General features: G+C 36.2%; 1 protein-coding gene across 10 annotated transcripts in view; it reads right to left on the bottom strand.

Moving 5' to 3' along the window:
- CTNNA3 (catenin alpha 3) overlaps window positions 1-14,822 on the bottom strand; it is a 1,640,794-nt gene that overhangs the window by 615,736 nt on the left and 1,010,236 nt on the right. The window contains exon 1 of one of the 10 annotated variants that reach the window (XM_057308884.1): window positions 4,491-4,744. The exons of the other annotated variants lie outside the window; for them this stretch is intronic. Coding sequence (XP_057164867.1) covers window positions 4,491-4,538 — 48 coding nt within the window. The 5' untranslated portion in view covers window positions 4,539-4,744. Of the gene's footprint in view, window positions 1-4,490; window positions 4,745-14,822 lie in introns of those variants that run through there. 10 annotated transcript variants of the gene reach the window in all.

Raw genomic sequence — 14,822 nt, 5'->3', positions numbered from 1 at the left:
TTAGAGAATAAGGGCAAGGAAAACTTTATTAGCACACTCTAAAGTACCTAATGTATTATTTCTGCAGTGACATTCTTGCAGGATTTCTTCCATAACATGAAAAAGTCAAAATCTCAGCTGTTGCAGGCCCTGCTTTAGAATCCCAGGGACACACCCAGACAAGTTCTAGTGATTATTCATGAAACAACCTGACCTACACTCAACTCTTTAAGCAGAACACTGAAAAAAGCTTTTTAAATCTTACATGCAAAGGAAAGCTTAGATAGATGATAGATAGATAGATAGATAGATAGATAGATAGATAGATAGATGATAGATAGATAGATGATAGATAGATATCAAGTGATAACAAAAATGAGATAATAAACCACAGGTGTCCTAGTTAGCTAATGGAGAATAATAAATCAAAATTTAGTGATTTAAAGCAATAAAAATCATATGATGTATAATATAGACTTGTAAATCCTATCAATAGCAATTGGGAGCTCAGCTTGTCCTCATATTCAAATAAAATTTTATTTCCAAATCGCAAATATTTTTCTTTTTAACGGTATGTTGATCTGAAGAATATGTATAGTCTCAGACATGAAGATCGCAGCTTTGCCCCTCTGTGTAATTGATGACCTTATTTGTGATTCCAAGCATGTACTTCAAATCTTTATTCCTTAAATGCATCTACTCCCTGTCAAAATTTGGTCTGAAACTGGAAAATTTTAGTAAGCATAGTTATATTTGCATCATAAATTCTAAGTGGGAGATTATTTACGGGCATCTCTTCTCTAGTAGAGTTGACATCATCATTACCAAACCATGTAGCTGGAACAGGTATCTGGTCTAAACTATTGCCTTTTATAACTAGTTGGCAATTTCCTATGGTCTCTTGCTATATTTTTTTTTCATTTGTTCTAACACATAAAAGGGTCTAACAAATAATTTGTCCTAAGCCTTCTCTGCTGTAAATCAATGTTTATTAATTCACTTCATTGACAATTATGAGTATTTGCTGTCTGTCCTCACAAATTCAAAATTGACCACTGTAAAAATGATAGATTCCATTGCTTTCATTCCATATTGGTTGTATCTATTTTTCCTACTTTCAAATATTTCTTCTATTTCCAAATCATATATAATACTATACAATTATCTAAAATAATTTTTAATTGAAATCTTTCTTGGGATAATTGTAAGTTCATATACAGTTGTAAGAAAATAATATAGAGATATTTCTTGTATACTTTGCCAACTTTCCTCCTATAGTAACATTTTGTAAAACTATACCACTAGGGTATTAACAATGATATAATCCACTAATTTTATACAGATTTGCCCAGCTTTACTTCTACCCTTTGTGTGTGAGGCTGTGTGGGCATGGGTGGGTGTGTATTAAGTTCTATGTAATTTTGTCACCTGTGTATGTTCACCTACACCTATACATTCTATACATTCACCACCACAGTTAAAATAATGAACAATTCCAATACCACCACAAGAATCTTTCATGTTGCCTTTTGATAACAATTTGCATACCCTCCTATCTGAAAACCCCACAAAACCATGAATCTGCCCACCATTTCTAAATTTTATTATTTAAAAATGTTATATAAGTGCATTCATACAAGATGTAACCTTTTGAGGTTTTGTTTTGTTTCATTTTGTTTTTAGGTTTTTGTTTTTGTTTTCGCACAGCAGTTTCCTGGAGATTCATCCAATTTGTTATGTGTATCAATAGTTCATTTATTTTTCTTACTGAGTAGTATCCTATGATATGTTTGTACTTCAATGCAAATATGTTCTACCATTCTCTATAGCTTGTATTTTTATCCTTTTCACATGGGCTTTCACAGGGTAAAAGTTTTAAATTTTATTATGTCCAATTTATCAATTTTTCCTTTGTTCATGACTGGAGCATCAGGTCTAAGAAGTCTTTGCCTAGCCCTAGTTCTCAAAGATTTTCTAATACATTTTTTCTAAAAGTTTTATTTGCATTTGACTATGATTCATTTTAAGTTTATTTTTGTATGTGGCGTGAGACTTCATGCAAAGTTCCTTTGCTTTGCCTCTAGATGTCAAATTGCTACAGCACCATTTGTTGAAAAGGTTATCCTTCCTCCATGGAATTAGTTTTTCACTTTTGTCAAAAATCAGCTAAGCAAATTTGTATGGGTCTATTTCTGAATCTTACATTCAGTTCCTTTGATCTATGTATCCATTTCTCTGCCAAAGTCACACTCTCTTGATTGTTGTAGCTATATGGTAAAAACTTAATATCAGGTAGAGTAATTCCTCCCACTTTATTCTCCTTCACTTAGAATCTTTTAGCTATTTTAGGACTTGTGCCTTTCCATATAAATTTAGAATAAGTGTATCTATGTCTACAGAAACTTGCTTGGATTTCTAAGGAATTGCATTAAACCTATCCATATGGGGACTATAAAGTGAAATTGGAGAAGAAAAGAGAAATGTTCTATCATAACAGAGCAAACACAGATGATGTTATGGCATTGGCAAAAAAACTAATAAACTAATTCAGAGTAAAAAAAAAATAATATGAGAACACAAGATATCTATTTAAACCATACATGTGGATGTGTGTGTGTGTGTGTATGTGTGTACACCAAAGCACAACTGATAAGTCAGTTACAAACGATAAATGAAATTACAGCACAAAGAGTAAAATTTGAGTATATTGCCATCACAGAGTATTACTGGCATGAAACATATAACTCTAATACAGTAATAGAAGGTTTGGTTTTTTATAAAAGAATTGACTTTATGTTTTGCTTGTTTGTTTTTGGTGATAGGAGCAGGAGGAGAGTAGAAGGTTATCAATAAAGGTATAACTGTGTAGTAATATATATATCTTGAACTAGTGATCTGCTAAAGCTATCTACTTTTTTTAATACCTCTTAAGTGTATGAAGCAATACATTTTTTAAGACACCTCTACTGAAGTATAATTGACATGCCAAAACTGCAAACATTTATTGTATATAATTTGGTGAGTTTGGACATAGGCATACGCTCATGAAACCATTACCACAATCAAGGTAATAGACATATTCATCATCTGCAAAGTTTCCTTGTATGCCTTTTGTGTGTTTGTGTGCGCATGGTAAGGACATTTAAAATGAAATCTACCCTCTTCACAAATGTTTAAGTACAGAATACAGTGTTATCGACTATAGACACTATGCTGTACAGCACATCTTTAGAATTTATTCATCTTGCATAAGTGAGAGGGAGAAATGGAGAGTCACCCAATTGGTTTAAATCCATATACTTTTAAAGGTAAAAGGAGAGAGGAAAACAAGTGACTTTATTGAGTGTATGTTAAACTGCCAGGTAAGAAGGAAGGAAGGAAGGAATGGGGTTTTCCTGAGCGAGAATCTGTAACTGGAACAGAGGCTGTACAGAGCAGTGACCTTAGCCTCAATCACTAGACTCTCAATGACATAAGGTGTCCTTGACAAGTCTTGCTCAGATGGAAAAGCAGTAACAAGAGAAGTGATTTTCTAATCCCATGCTAACCAATCACAAAGAATTTGTGATTGAAGCAGTGGAAACCCAGAGCAAAGTTACCTCGTTACTTTAGAGCTTGTATTAGCCAGAAATACGGAAATGATAGATTTCAAGAAGTTCAGAAAAAGACAGCTATAGCTCCATGGCCTCAAATTCTGTAAAAAATGACAATTTGAGAGAGTCTGAAGGTTTTCAAAAAATATTCTGTGATCATAGTAGGAAAACATAAAAAAAATGATATGAATACACCTCAAACTCCATAAGAAATTTATATATAAGATGGACAAAACTGAGATAGAAATAAGTGCCAGGCACAGGGCCTCCCACATAAGATGTGCTCAACTCAGGTTTTGGCAAAATAATGAATGGATCTTATAAACCCAAAGATAAACATGTAAAATTGCATATACTATAAGCCAGAAGAGTCAACGTATACATCATCTGTTCATCTAATCATTCAGTCCAGAAATATTTATTGCACATTTGTTATGTACCAGGCACTTTCTGCTTTCAAGGATATCATAGTCCAGAGTGAGAAACCGATATGCAAACAAACAAACACAAATCAAAATGCAGGAAAGTAAGTACACATAGGTAATTGTTTAAAGTGCTTTGTGAACAGGCAGGATGGAGTTGTTAACTGAGTTTGGGGGAAGGAAGACTAAAAGGCTTCACCCTATAGATAACATTTGAATAATGTTGAAGAGTAGCTGAAATATACAGTTTTAAAAAGAACTCTATATAACTTAAAAGATTAGAAGAAAAGGGGTATGCTGTTTAAAAACCAGTGGTTAAAAAAAAAAAAAAAAAACAGTGGCAAAATGTTAATGAGCTAGAGAAATGGCAAATACGTAAACTACTGGCATAGGGCTTAGAGAACTAAAGTGCACCCTTTCTGGCCAGTTCCAAAGATGTAAGTATGCTATAAAAATTTGGGGCAGCTAATGCTACAAAGGTTAAAAGAAATTTTACCTTTGATGTCATTCTTCTTTGTCTCCTAATCCCATATTTCCATCCCATTGACTCTGCTTTTATGCATCCTCCCCTAACCTAGAAATTCTCAACCAGTGGGTTTTATACCCTGGCAGCTCATTAGAATCACCAGAAGAACTTTTATTAAAGATTTCTGCCTGGGTCCATCCCCCAGAGATTTTGATTCCATTGATCTGGGGTTGGGACCCCTGAGCTGCCCACATAGTCTTCAAAAGCTCTGTGGGAGATCTTTCTGGTCTGCCATGGTGAATGAGCATCTGACAGAAGAGGGTAAGACACACATCAGAAAAAAAGAAGTAATGTCATGGAGTTCTACACAAGTTTAGAACTTAACAACTCATATACATCATAGGGAAAGAATTTGCCCAAGATAGCATTGTATACTGTGGCCAGGATTTTAAGAAAGTGTTGAACATGTGAATGCTATCTCGTGACTCTTGGAGACAAGTGACTCTTATTCTAAATTCATCCTAGGTGTAATAGGAAAGATTAACACTGAGAAGTGTTCTGTGGTGCACTGATAATTTAAGATTTATACATTACAAGAATTATTCTATCTGTATCCAAGAAAATTGATCAAAGAAAGGCAAAGATGATCCCCAGCCTTTTTATTTGGGAAACCAGACAAACATAGATGCCACTCACCGAGAGGTAATCGGGGAAAGAAAACACAGGCTTGGCAGTAAGAGTAGACAGTAGATAGATACATGACAAGTTCTCCTGCGGATGTGTTGACTTTTGGTTACTTCCAGAGGAAAAAAAGAAAACAAACAAACCAGATGGGAGACATGTATTTGAGATCCATTTGCAGATAGCTAGGTTTTTAAGTCAGGAATAAATGAGTTTGCCATGGAAGGGTGTGTAGTCTTCTCTTTGGGAGAAGACAGTCTAGGACAAAATTTAAAAGAATACTAAAACTGGCAGCAAGCATCCACAAAACATATTAATAGGAAACAGCTAGAGAGGTAGAAGGAATATCAGAAGGATGTTGTGTAATGGGTACCAAAACAATAGAGTTCTTACAGAAGGAGTGATTGAATGGTTTGTCAAATGTTGTAACAGTTTTAATAGAGGGTAGGGCAAATTTCTGATTATTGTAGATTAAGGAATGAATGGGAGGTAAAGTAAAAAGTACGAACAAGTACAGCTACTTTTTTAAAGATACATGCAAGGCTGATTAGAAAGATTTTTCCCATTTCTTTTTGAAACAGCATAAATGCACTATAGTAGTAAACCTCAACAGATTTTTTAAGAAGAAAAAAATGTGAATACTTTACCTCTGATGAAGAGAATCTAGAATAGAAAAACACAGTGAAACTAAAGGAGAGAGAAATAATAATTACTAAGATATAGCAAGGTACTTAAAACGGAGGGATTAACCTGAGCTTTGCTGTGTGCGGAGAGAATAATTCAGAATAGGGCAGAATGGAAGAAAACATGGACACAGACACAATATGGTTCGAGGTTTGGGGATAGGATAAGGAGGAAGCTCTTGTCTAATGGCTTCAGTTTTCTCATTGAAGGAGGAGATGTCTGATAGTGAGGAAGGAACAGTAGAAACCAAGGTTTGAAGGAATGCAATAGGTCTAAAAGAACAACTGCAGAGAATCTGAGGGAGAGATTGGGAATTACAGAGGAATGCCAAGGAGTACGGAAGCCCGATATTCTTGAGTTAGAAAGATAAGCATACAGTTTTAGGAGTAGTGATGTACAAATGGCCGAAAGTACATAAAAGTTGTACAACTGACTAACTTTAGGTTCAATTCATCCCAGTAGAATGTTGGGACTCACAGAAAAGCAAACAGTTTTTATTTACAGAAGTACAATACGAGCAGTACTTATAGTAATAGTAGTAGCAGCAGCAGTAGTAGTAGCAATAGCAGCACTAGTAATAGTAGCAGTAGTAGCAGCAGCAGCAGCAGCAATAGTAATAATACCACTACTAGTAGTAATAGCAGTAACAGTGGTTGTAGTACTAATAGCACCAGCAGCCTCAGCAGTAGTAATAGTACTACTAATACTAGGAATAGCAGTAGTAGTAGCAGCTGCAGCAGGAGAAATAGTGTTTTAATCATTTTACATGATTACTGTATACAAGTGGCTAGTACTTTTATTATTTTTGATGTTTTGATGAGGAAACAAAGGCACCAAGAAGTTAATTTTTCCAAGGTCAAACAGCTTTGGAATGGTGAATATGAGTCACCTCCAGCCATATCCAGAGGAAAGTGAGCAGGACAGTGAAGGGTTCAGAAGCTCTGAAATATGAGGAAGAGTTTGATAATTGAGGATACTTTGCCTAAATAAGACAGGCAGCAGCAAATACCTATTACTTCAATACCTTAAGAGTTGCCACATGGAAAAGGAATTAGACTTTCATATTATGTAGCGTCAGGGAGCAGAACTAAAACTAATAGGCAGAAGCTGCAAGGAGGTAGATCTGAGCTGGGAAGAGTGAAGATTTCTGTAGCCATGAGACATACGCGTGAAGTCGAAGAAGCAGTTTCACAAGTGAAGTTCCAGCGACTGAGGAGTTTGACCCAAGACAAGGGGTGTTTGGGAAGGTGTTCAAACGTGGGGGCAGAGAAGACAGGCTGGACTAGATGAAGTCCGACACTCTTTTAATACTGCAAGTCGGCCTCTGGTAAGCATTTTATTAACCCACAATACACATTCACTTTTTAATTTTCTCCTCAGAGTAAGACCATTTGGCAGATACATAAAGCATTTGGATCACCGTTCTGACAATATTTGGATATAATAGACAAGAAATAATGCTGTGCCAAGCCTGCTAGATCACGACTTTCAATTGCTTCAGGAGCTCTAATAATTCAGATGAGAGAGAGGAAAAGAGAAGGAGAAGGGACTGAAGGAGGGAAGAAAAGAGGGGAAGGAGGACAGAGGGAGAAGAGGGAGCCTAGCTTGCAATGTAGCCTTTTCCCAAGAGCAAGGAAAATATTCTACAAACAATTGCAAAAACTGTTTCCTGCCAAAATTGTCCTTTTTGAAGTCTGTAAAAGATAATCCATATCTCCCGCACTTCACGCTCTCACACATTTACGCAAAAAGCTCAAACAAGAGACTTTGAAGCTCTTCTTTGAGCAGAGGTCAGTGTTTCTGGTGCAGTGCCAGTTTTAATAAGAAGATTTTCTTTTCTCTCTCTTAAGAGAAAGTATAAGAGAGATGCATGCTAAAAGTACAATGCTCTCTGCCTGGACCTGATGCCAAGAGAGGATCCATGAAATATTTTATTTGACATTTTTAGCCTTGATTTGGCTGCCAGCTTTATTGAAAAGCTCTAATATTCTCTACAGGTTTTAGATAGCAAATTTTGAATTTTGATCCTGGCCTGCCTTAAGGAATCTTTCCTTATAAATCTCTTTTCTAATCATATAACAACTCTATCGTGTTGTTCTCTCCTTTTCTTCAGTGTGGTAATGTTGTTTATTTGTTTGTTTTTGTTTGTTTGTTTGTTTGGGATGTTAGAATGCCACAGTTAGATACAACCACCAGGCTAATCCATCATGACCCATGGGCATCATAGCAGCCACTAATACATACAGTGAATCTTGCAAAGATGATCCTATTTTGAAGCAGATGACAGATCCTCAGCTAATTTCAGGAGTCTCTGTCCTTTATCTATCTCCTTCTCCAACAACTATTAACCTTTGCAATTCCTCTCAAATCTGGCCGTGTATTCTTGAGCAATATACATACATATTTTGGTCCTTATGAACCACCACATACCTATTTTCTTACAAATTTTATTTTATTAATTGAATATAGACTCCCAAGCATTTATCCGTAACATATGGCAGCCCTAGTCACCAAATGATGTTTAAAAATATCTCCACAATTTTGCTACCTAGAAATCAGATTGCTTACAAAAAAAAATCAGATTGTTTTATTTTTTCCTTCAAATCATTACAAAGCTAGCGCATCGTAGAGAGAGTCATGCAATTAGGCCCTGGTTATTAACAATTTGGGGAGGGAAATTGCCCATAGCAACATCACAGTTGAAATATTTACATTTGAGTCCCTATCCTTCTTTTTCTGCCAATTGTTGGAAGCAAATCCAATCAGAAATTTTGGCAGTGAGTAGCTGTAATATAAAACAAAGATGGAGATGCATATATTCATCATGGAAATGTGTACTGCTTTCAATTTACATTAATCTGTCTGATGAATACGGAGAGATCCATTACTGGTTTTGTTTCATTTTGTTTTTACAACTTTCACCTTGCTCTGGGTAACTTGTCAGAAGAACCTGGGTTGGAGTCCTGTTTCTGTAGCTTGTCAAGCACGTGATTAACAATCTTCTCTCGATCTCTCTCTCCCACCCCCCCCCCCATCTTGGCCTTCATTGATTCATTTGTAAAATCAGGGGCTGGATTCGAGAATCACTAAAATCCCATCAACTCTAAAATTCTGTTTCAAGGAGATACTATTTTTGGATAACTAATTAGAAAATAAATAGACAAACAATCAAACAACATTTTAAGTGGTCTGATAATCAAGAATAGGCAACTAAAAGGATATGGAAGAATAAACTGTCTTTTTTAATCCCTGAGCAATTCAGGGAAGGGGAATTATTCTGAAAATATGTGAGAAATGGTAACTTTCTGTGTCATAATTTCTTTTTGACAAATCCAGTCAGTGGGGCTACAGTCACATGCCAATATTTGAGAGTCAACACATCAACTCAAAATTGGTAAAAAGCTGAGAAAAGAATAGCCATGGCTAATGGACAATGCCTAAGTATCTTCACCCTGACCACTTCTGTCTTTATTTTCTTTGCTGTCTGTTTCTTCCTTCTTTTCTCTTCCTTTATTCTCTTCCTTCCTTCCTCCTTTCTTCCTCTCCTTCCTTCTTTGTTCCTTCTTTCATTCTTTCCTTCCCTTCCCTTTCCTTGCGTTTTCTTTTTTCATTTATCCAACATATAGTCACTGAACAAATATTTATTGAATATATACAATGTAACTGAAACTCCTCCAGGAACTGAAGCTATACCACTGAACAAGAAAAATTCAAAAAAAAAAAAAAAATCCTAGATTTTGTGGAACTTATAATTAGGTAAACACAAAATAATAATTAAGAATGTACTTAAATATATAGTTCGATGCAAGTAGATATATAATACTTGAAGAAGAAATGAAGTAAGATAGTGAAATAAGGACTAGGAAAGAGGCTATTTAAATAAAGATAGAAGAGGTTTCTCTGAAGAGGTGGCTTTGAGCAGAGACGTATATGAAGTGAGGAAGATAAACTGCATGAAGATTTCCGGAAGGAGCTGAAGTTTTGTCAACTGAGTGACAAATCTTTATTTCCATTATATTTTCTAACTGGTTTTTGTTAGAAAAGACAGGAAAACTTACCAAGTGTACACTTTCAAAGAATATTTAAATGCATGTAGGGCCACCTGGGTGGCTCAATTGGTTAACCGTCTGCCTTTGGCTCAGGTCATGATCCCAGGGTCCTGGGATGGAGCCCTGTATCTGGCTCTCCGCTCAGTGGGGAGCCTGCTTCTCCCTCTCCATCTGTCCCTCCCCTGCTGTGCTCAATCTCTCTCTCTCAAATAAAGATCTTTAAAAAAAATGCATGTAGACTGGGGGATTTAACAAAAATAGAGTACTTCTAGGAATAAAAATATTATTATGGCAATATTCTTGGTTCCAAGAGGCACTAGAGAATTAACCTATCCACTTGGGTTCCAGGATCTTCCCTGCCCACTGTCTCACACAGCTGGTGACTCAGCATTGGCTAAAGGTGAGGAGGAGCTCTTTCTCTGTCCACTTGTATGCCTCAGGGTGCCAGTGTGGTTCTTTGAGATACTCAAAAAATTGCTTGATATTCTTTTAGCTGAATATATTGTGATTCATGAGGCAGTTGGGGATAGGCTACCTTGTAATATGTTCCCAACCTCTAGTCCAAATCCTAAGAGTGGCTGGGGCCTCCATAATTCCTTAGGGACAACATTCAAAGTGCTATCATTCTTAGAGCTGTGATAGTGAGACAAGATTTTGGGACCGAGCCTTGCAGAGATCAGTGACCAACTTGCCATCTCAGAATTGGGTGGTTAGTTATGAAGGGGCCTTGATAAGAGAATGTGAAAGGACTACAAAAAATATGGTTTTTAAGATTTTATTTATTTATTTATTTATTTATTTATTTATTTGACAGTGAGAGAAAGAGAGAGAGTACCAGCAGGGGGAGTAGCAGGGAGAGGGAGAAGCAGGCTCCCGCTGAGCAAGGAGCCTGACATGGGGCTGGATCCCACATGACCTGAGCCAAAAGCAGATGCTTAACTGACTGAGCCACCCACCACCCCTAGCCATACAAAATTTATTGTAAGTTTAGAATTCAAGCATGTTCTATTTATGATGTGAACTATAATCTAGTTTTATGACACTAGCTTTATTTTAGGTTGATATAAGAAATAACCATATTAAGAGTCGTCCCCTTCTATAAAACAGTCACTGTGGATATCTATTGTGCTTTTCAATGCTGCTTGTTACAGTGATAATTTTCTCTTAGTTGGAGTCAGGATGGTATACATGATGAAATGTAAAATAGTAGAAAATAGAATTAGGTAGAAATCTCAACTCTGCCACTTAAGACTTGAAAACTTGAGAAAGTAGTTAAACTCTGCTGACCTCAACTCCTTCTGCAAAATGGGGACCATAATAACCTAAAATGAGGATTAAATGAGATGTTATCTATAATGGACCAGGCATAATGCTTGACATACAAAATAAAACTCTTACTATATTACTTTACTTTTCATCTTTTAGTGTTTTTCTGAGGAGCAATTCACTCAGGTACCTTGGGTACTGATTAGCATATTTTTTTCTAGAAATGGATTAGGCTTTGAAATAATACAGATTGATAATTATAATAATAAAATGTGGCCATGTAGAATACTGACTAAGGTCAAAGGAATTAGAGGGACCCCACAGACCTGGGTTCAAATCTAGGTTCTGTCTTTAATAGTTTTGTGATTTGCTGGCTTCTCCCCAGTCTCATCTATAACTCCTTTTTATCTGCCTCCCCAACATGGGATTCCTGCAGGACTTAGTTATTGGATCTAAACTTTTGTCTATCTATTTTCATTGACAATAACCAATAATATGGCTTTAAACAAAACTTCCAAATTTATACCTGTAGCCCAGACTGCAGATTTGTATGTCCAACTACTGGGCATCTCTACTAGGCTGTCTAATAGGAATTTAAATTCATCCTGTTCAAAACCAATGTCATAGTTTTCCCTGACAAATAGGCTCCTCCTAAGTTTTCCTCATTTCAATTAATGACAACTCCTATCCCTCCAGTTGCTCAGGTCAAAAACTTTGTAGTCAGCCTTACCTCTGTCATTTATACTCTTCACCCAAAAAACCGAAAATCCTGACAGTTCTCCTTTCAGGATATATCTAGCATCACAACTTCTTACTACCTCTTCTTGCTGTTCCCACCTTGGATTATTCCTTCTCTCATCACATTGTTAACACAGCCTTCACCCTGGCTTTTCTGCCTCCTCACCTGTCCCTCAGCAGTCTTTTCTTACCTTCCAGAGTGATCTTTTTTAAATTAAAGTTGAATCAAGTCACTCATCTATTCAATACCTCCCATATCTTGTTTCTTTAAGAGCAAAAACTCAGATCATTACAATGACCTACAAAGTCTCAAATAATACCACCTCCTCTACTTGACCTAATCTTTTTCTTTTCTCCCCTTTGTTCACTCTACTCCAAATACCTTGGCTATTGATTCAACATGTCAGGTATGTGCACCTTTTTATCCCTTCAGGTTTTTGCTCAAATGTCAATAAAGTCTCTTTAAGCTCCCCATCAAAAATTGATCTCTGCTTCCATTATCCTATATACCCCTTCCCTGCTTTTTTTTTTCCAAAGCATTTCTTACTATCTAATATATTATTATTTATTTTTTATTGCTTCTTGCCCATTAAAATGTAAGCTCAATGGGGTCAGAGATTTTTGTATCTTTTATTCACTATTATTTCCAAGGCTTGGTACAACCAATATTTGTTGAATGGATTCATGAGTCCCTATTAGGTTTTTGTTAAAATTTAGTATGTTAAATATTTGGTACAGTACTTTGTACATAGTAAATACTGAATAAATCATGGCTATAATTATTATTTAAGAACCAACTGAATCAGTACATATTTCTTCTTGATACTGAACAATTGGACCAGTCCTAATAGACCATTCATATCAGGAATTTCAATTCCCCCAATTTAAAACTCTAATGTCATTTTTATTTTTAACTGTGTTGAAACATTTCATTGGTCAAAAATAACTTTGTAAGACCAGAAAAAGTAAGCCTTCAGGAATAAAACAACAACAACAACAGAAAACCACTTTGTCTCCAGCGTTTGGAGAAATGCACCAAAAGAAAAACTATGTACACCTTGGCCACCATTGCTAGAGAGCTAACTTTTATCAGCCTAAAGGTTGTTAATGTAGTCTTTATCACTGAAGAGATTAATATAAAATTGCTGAGAGTCTGCCAATAGGGTGAATGTTCCCAGAGAGATGGCAAGAGCAGCAAGGTAAGATATTTAAGTCATCAACATTTCTTATTATTTCTTAGTAAAAATGTTAAATAGTTGGATCAACATTTGGCAGATTTACAATTCAGTCCAGGAATTAGCTTGTAAAAACCATACAGCTTCAAAAAGTATAGTTCAAAAAGTGGTGCATTGCCCAACATCCATACACATCATGAAATGAATGAGTCTACCCACCGCAAGTGACCCTTACATTTGCAGATGGAAAACCTATGAACTTCAGCAGGTTGTGAACATATGTTAAAAAATTATTCATTATTTATCTAAAATTCAAATTTAACAGGGAGTGCTATATTTTATCTGACAATCCTATTCACAGGGAAAATACATTCTCCAGAAATTCTGTTAAACTATTCCTTTCTTAATTTGTTTCCTAAGAACAAAAGTGGTATTGGTATCTATAACAACACTAATTAATCAATTAATTGAAACACATTTCTTACATTAACAAAACAAAATTTGCTGACTGCGTCTCTCTGAACTCGTGACCACAAACTTCAAAAGGACTGCCTGTAATCCTATTACCTCTGCCTGGAATTTTTCCACTCTCCTAGAAGACCATGTCCTAACTTTCTTCTCTCCTTAAATACCCAACAATTCTACTACTATCTTTTCTCTTTGCAGGTAATCTTGCTCCTCCTTTCACAGAAAAATAGAAGCCATTGGAAAAGCTCTTCCATAAACTCTCTTCACATATATTTACTACCTTACATCTATGGCCATGGACTCTGTCTTCTGTCTCTGTCCTGTGTAAGGTCCACCCTTCTTTTATGCACTAGATCCCATCCTGCCTCTCCGGGGTATTTCTCCCCTAATTGTTATCTGTTCCTCCTCCCAAATCAACTTTCTCTCCTCTAATGAATTACTTCCATCATCAATCAATCAATCATATGATAATATTTTCATCCAAAAAGAAAGAAAAGAAGGAAGAAAATAAAGGAGGGAGGGAAGGGGAAGAGTAGAAGAGAGAGGGGAGGATATCAAAGGGAGAGGGAGAGGGGGAGGAAGGAAAGAGGAAAACATTTCCTTTGACTTCATATCTTTCTTCCTCTATGATCTCATTTCTTAGCTTCTTCCTTTACAGAAATGCTGCTTAAAAGACTTACCTATACTTACTGCTCCCAATTTATTCCATCTTCTCTCTCATCTTGAACCCACTCCAATCAGGATTTTAAGCCTTCTCCCCTACTGAAACTGCTCTTGTCTAGTTCACCAATAACTCCACCTACCTGAATCCAGGGGCAAACTCTCAGTACTTACCTTATTCTGTGTAATCATTTCTTAGGGCTGTCATAACAAAGTACCACAAATTACATGGCCTAAAACAACACAAATGTATTATCTCATAGCTTTGAATGCTATAAATCCACAATCAAGGTGCTGTTGGCAGGACCAGGGTCCTCTGAAACCTGCAGGGATATCTTTTCTTGCCTCTTACCAGCTTCTGGTGCTTTCTTAGCAATTATGTCATTCCTTGGCCTGCAGGTACAAAACTCCAGTCTCTGCATTCATCATTACATAGTGTTCTTTCTGTATGTCTCTGTCATCACACGGTTATCTTATCATAAGGACCCCAGTCATATTGAATTAGAGACCCAAAATACTCTACTGTTGCTTCCCCTGAACTAATTGCATCTGTAAAGGCCCTGTTTCTAAGGTCACAGTCTGAAGTATGGGGAGTTAGGACTTCAACATATCCTTTTGGGGGAACACATGATATCTCCATT

The sequence above is a fragment of the Ursus arctos genome, unplaced genomic scaffold, assembly GCF_023065955.2.
Source record: "Ursus arctos isolate Adak ecotype North America unplaced genomic scaffold, UrsArc2.0 scaffold_7, whole genome shotgun sequence".
Lineage (NCBI taxonomy): Eukaryota > Metazoa > Chordata > Mammalia > Carnivora > Ursidae > Ursus > Ursus arctos.
Note: the sequence above shows the minus strand (reverse complement) of the source record. Positions and strands in the feature narration are given on the sequence as shown.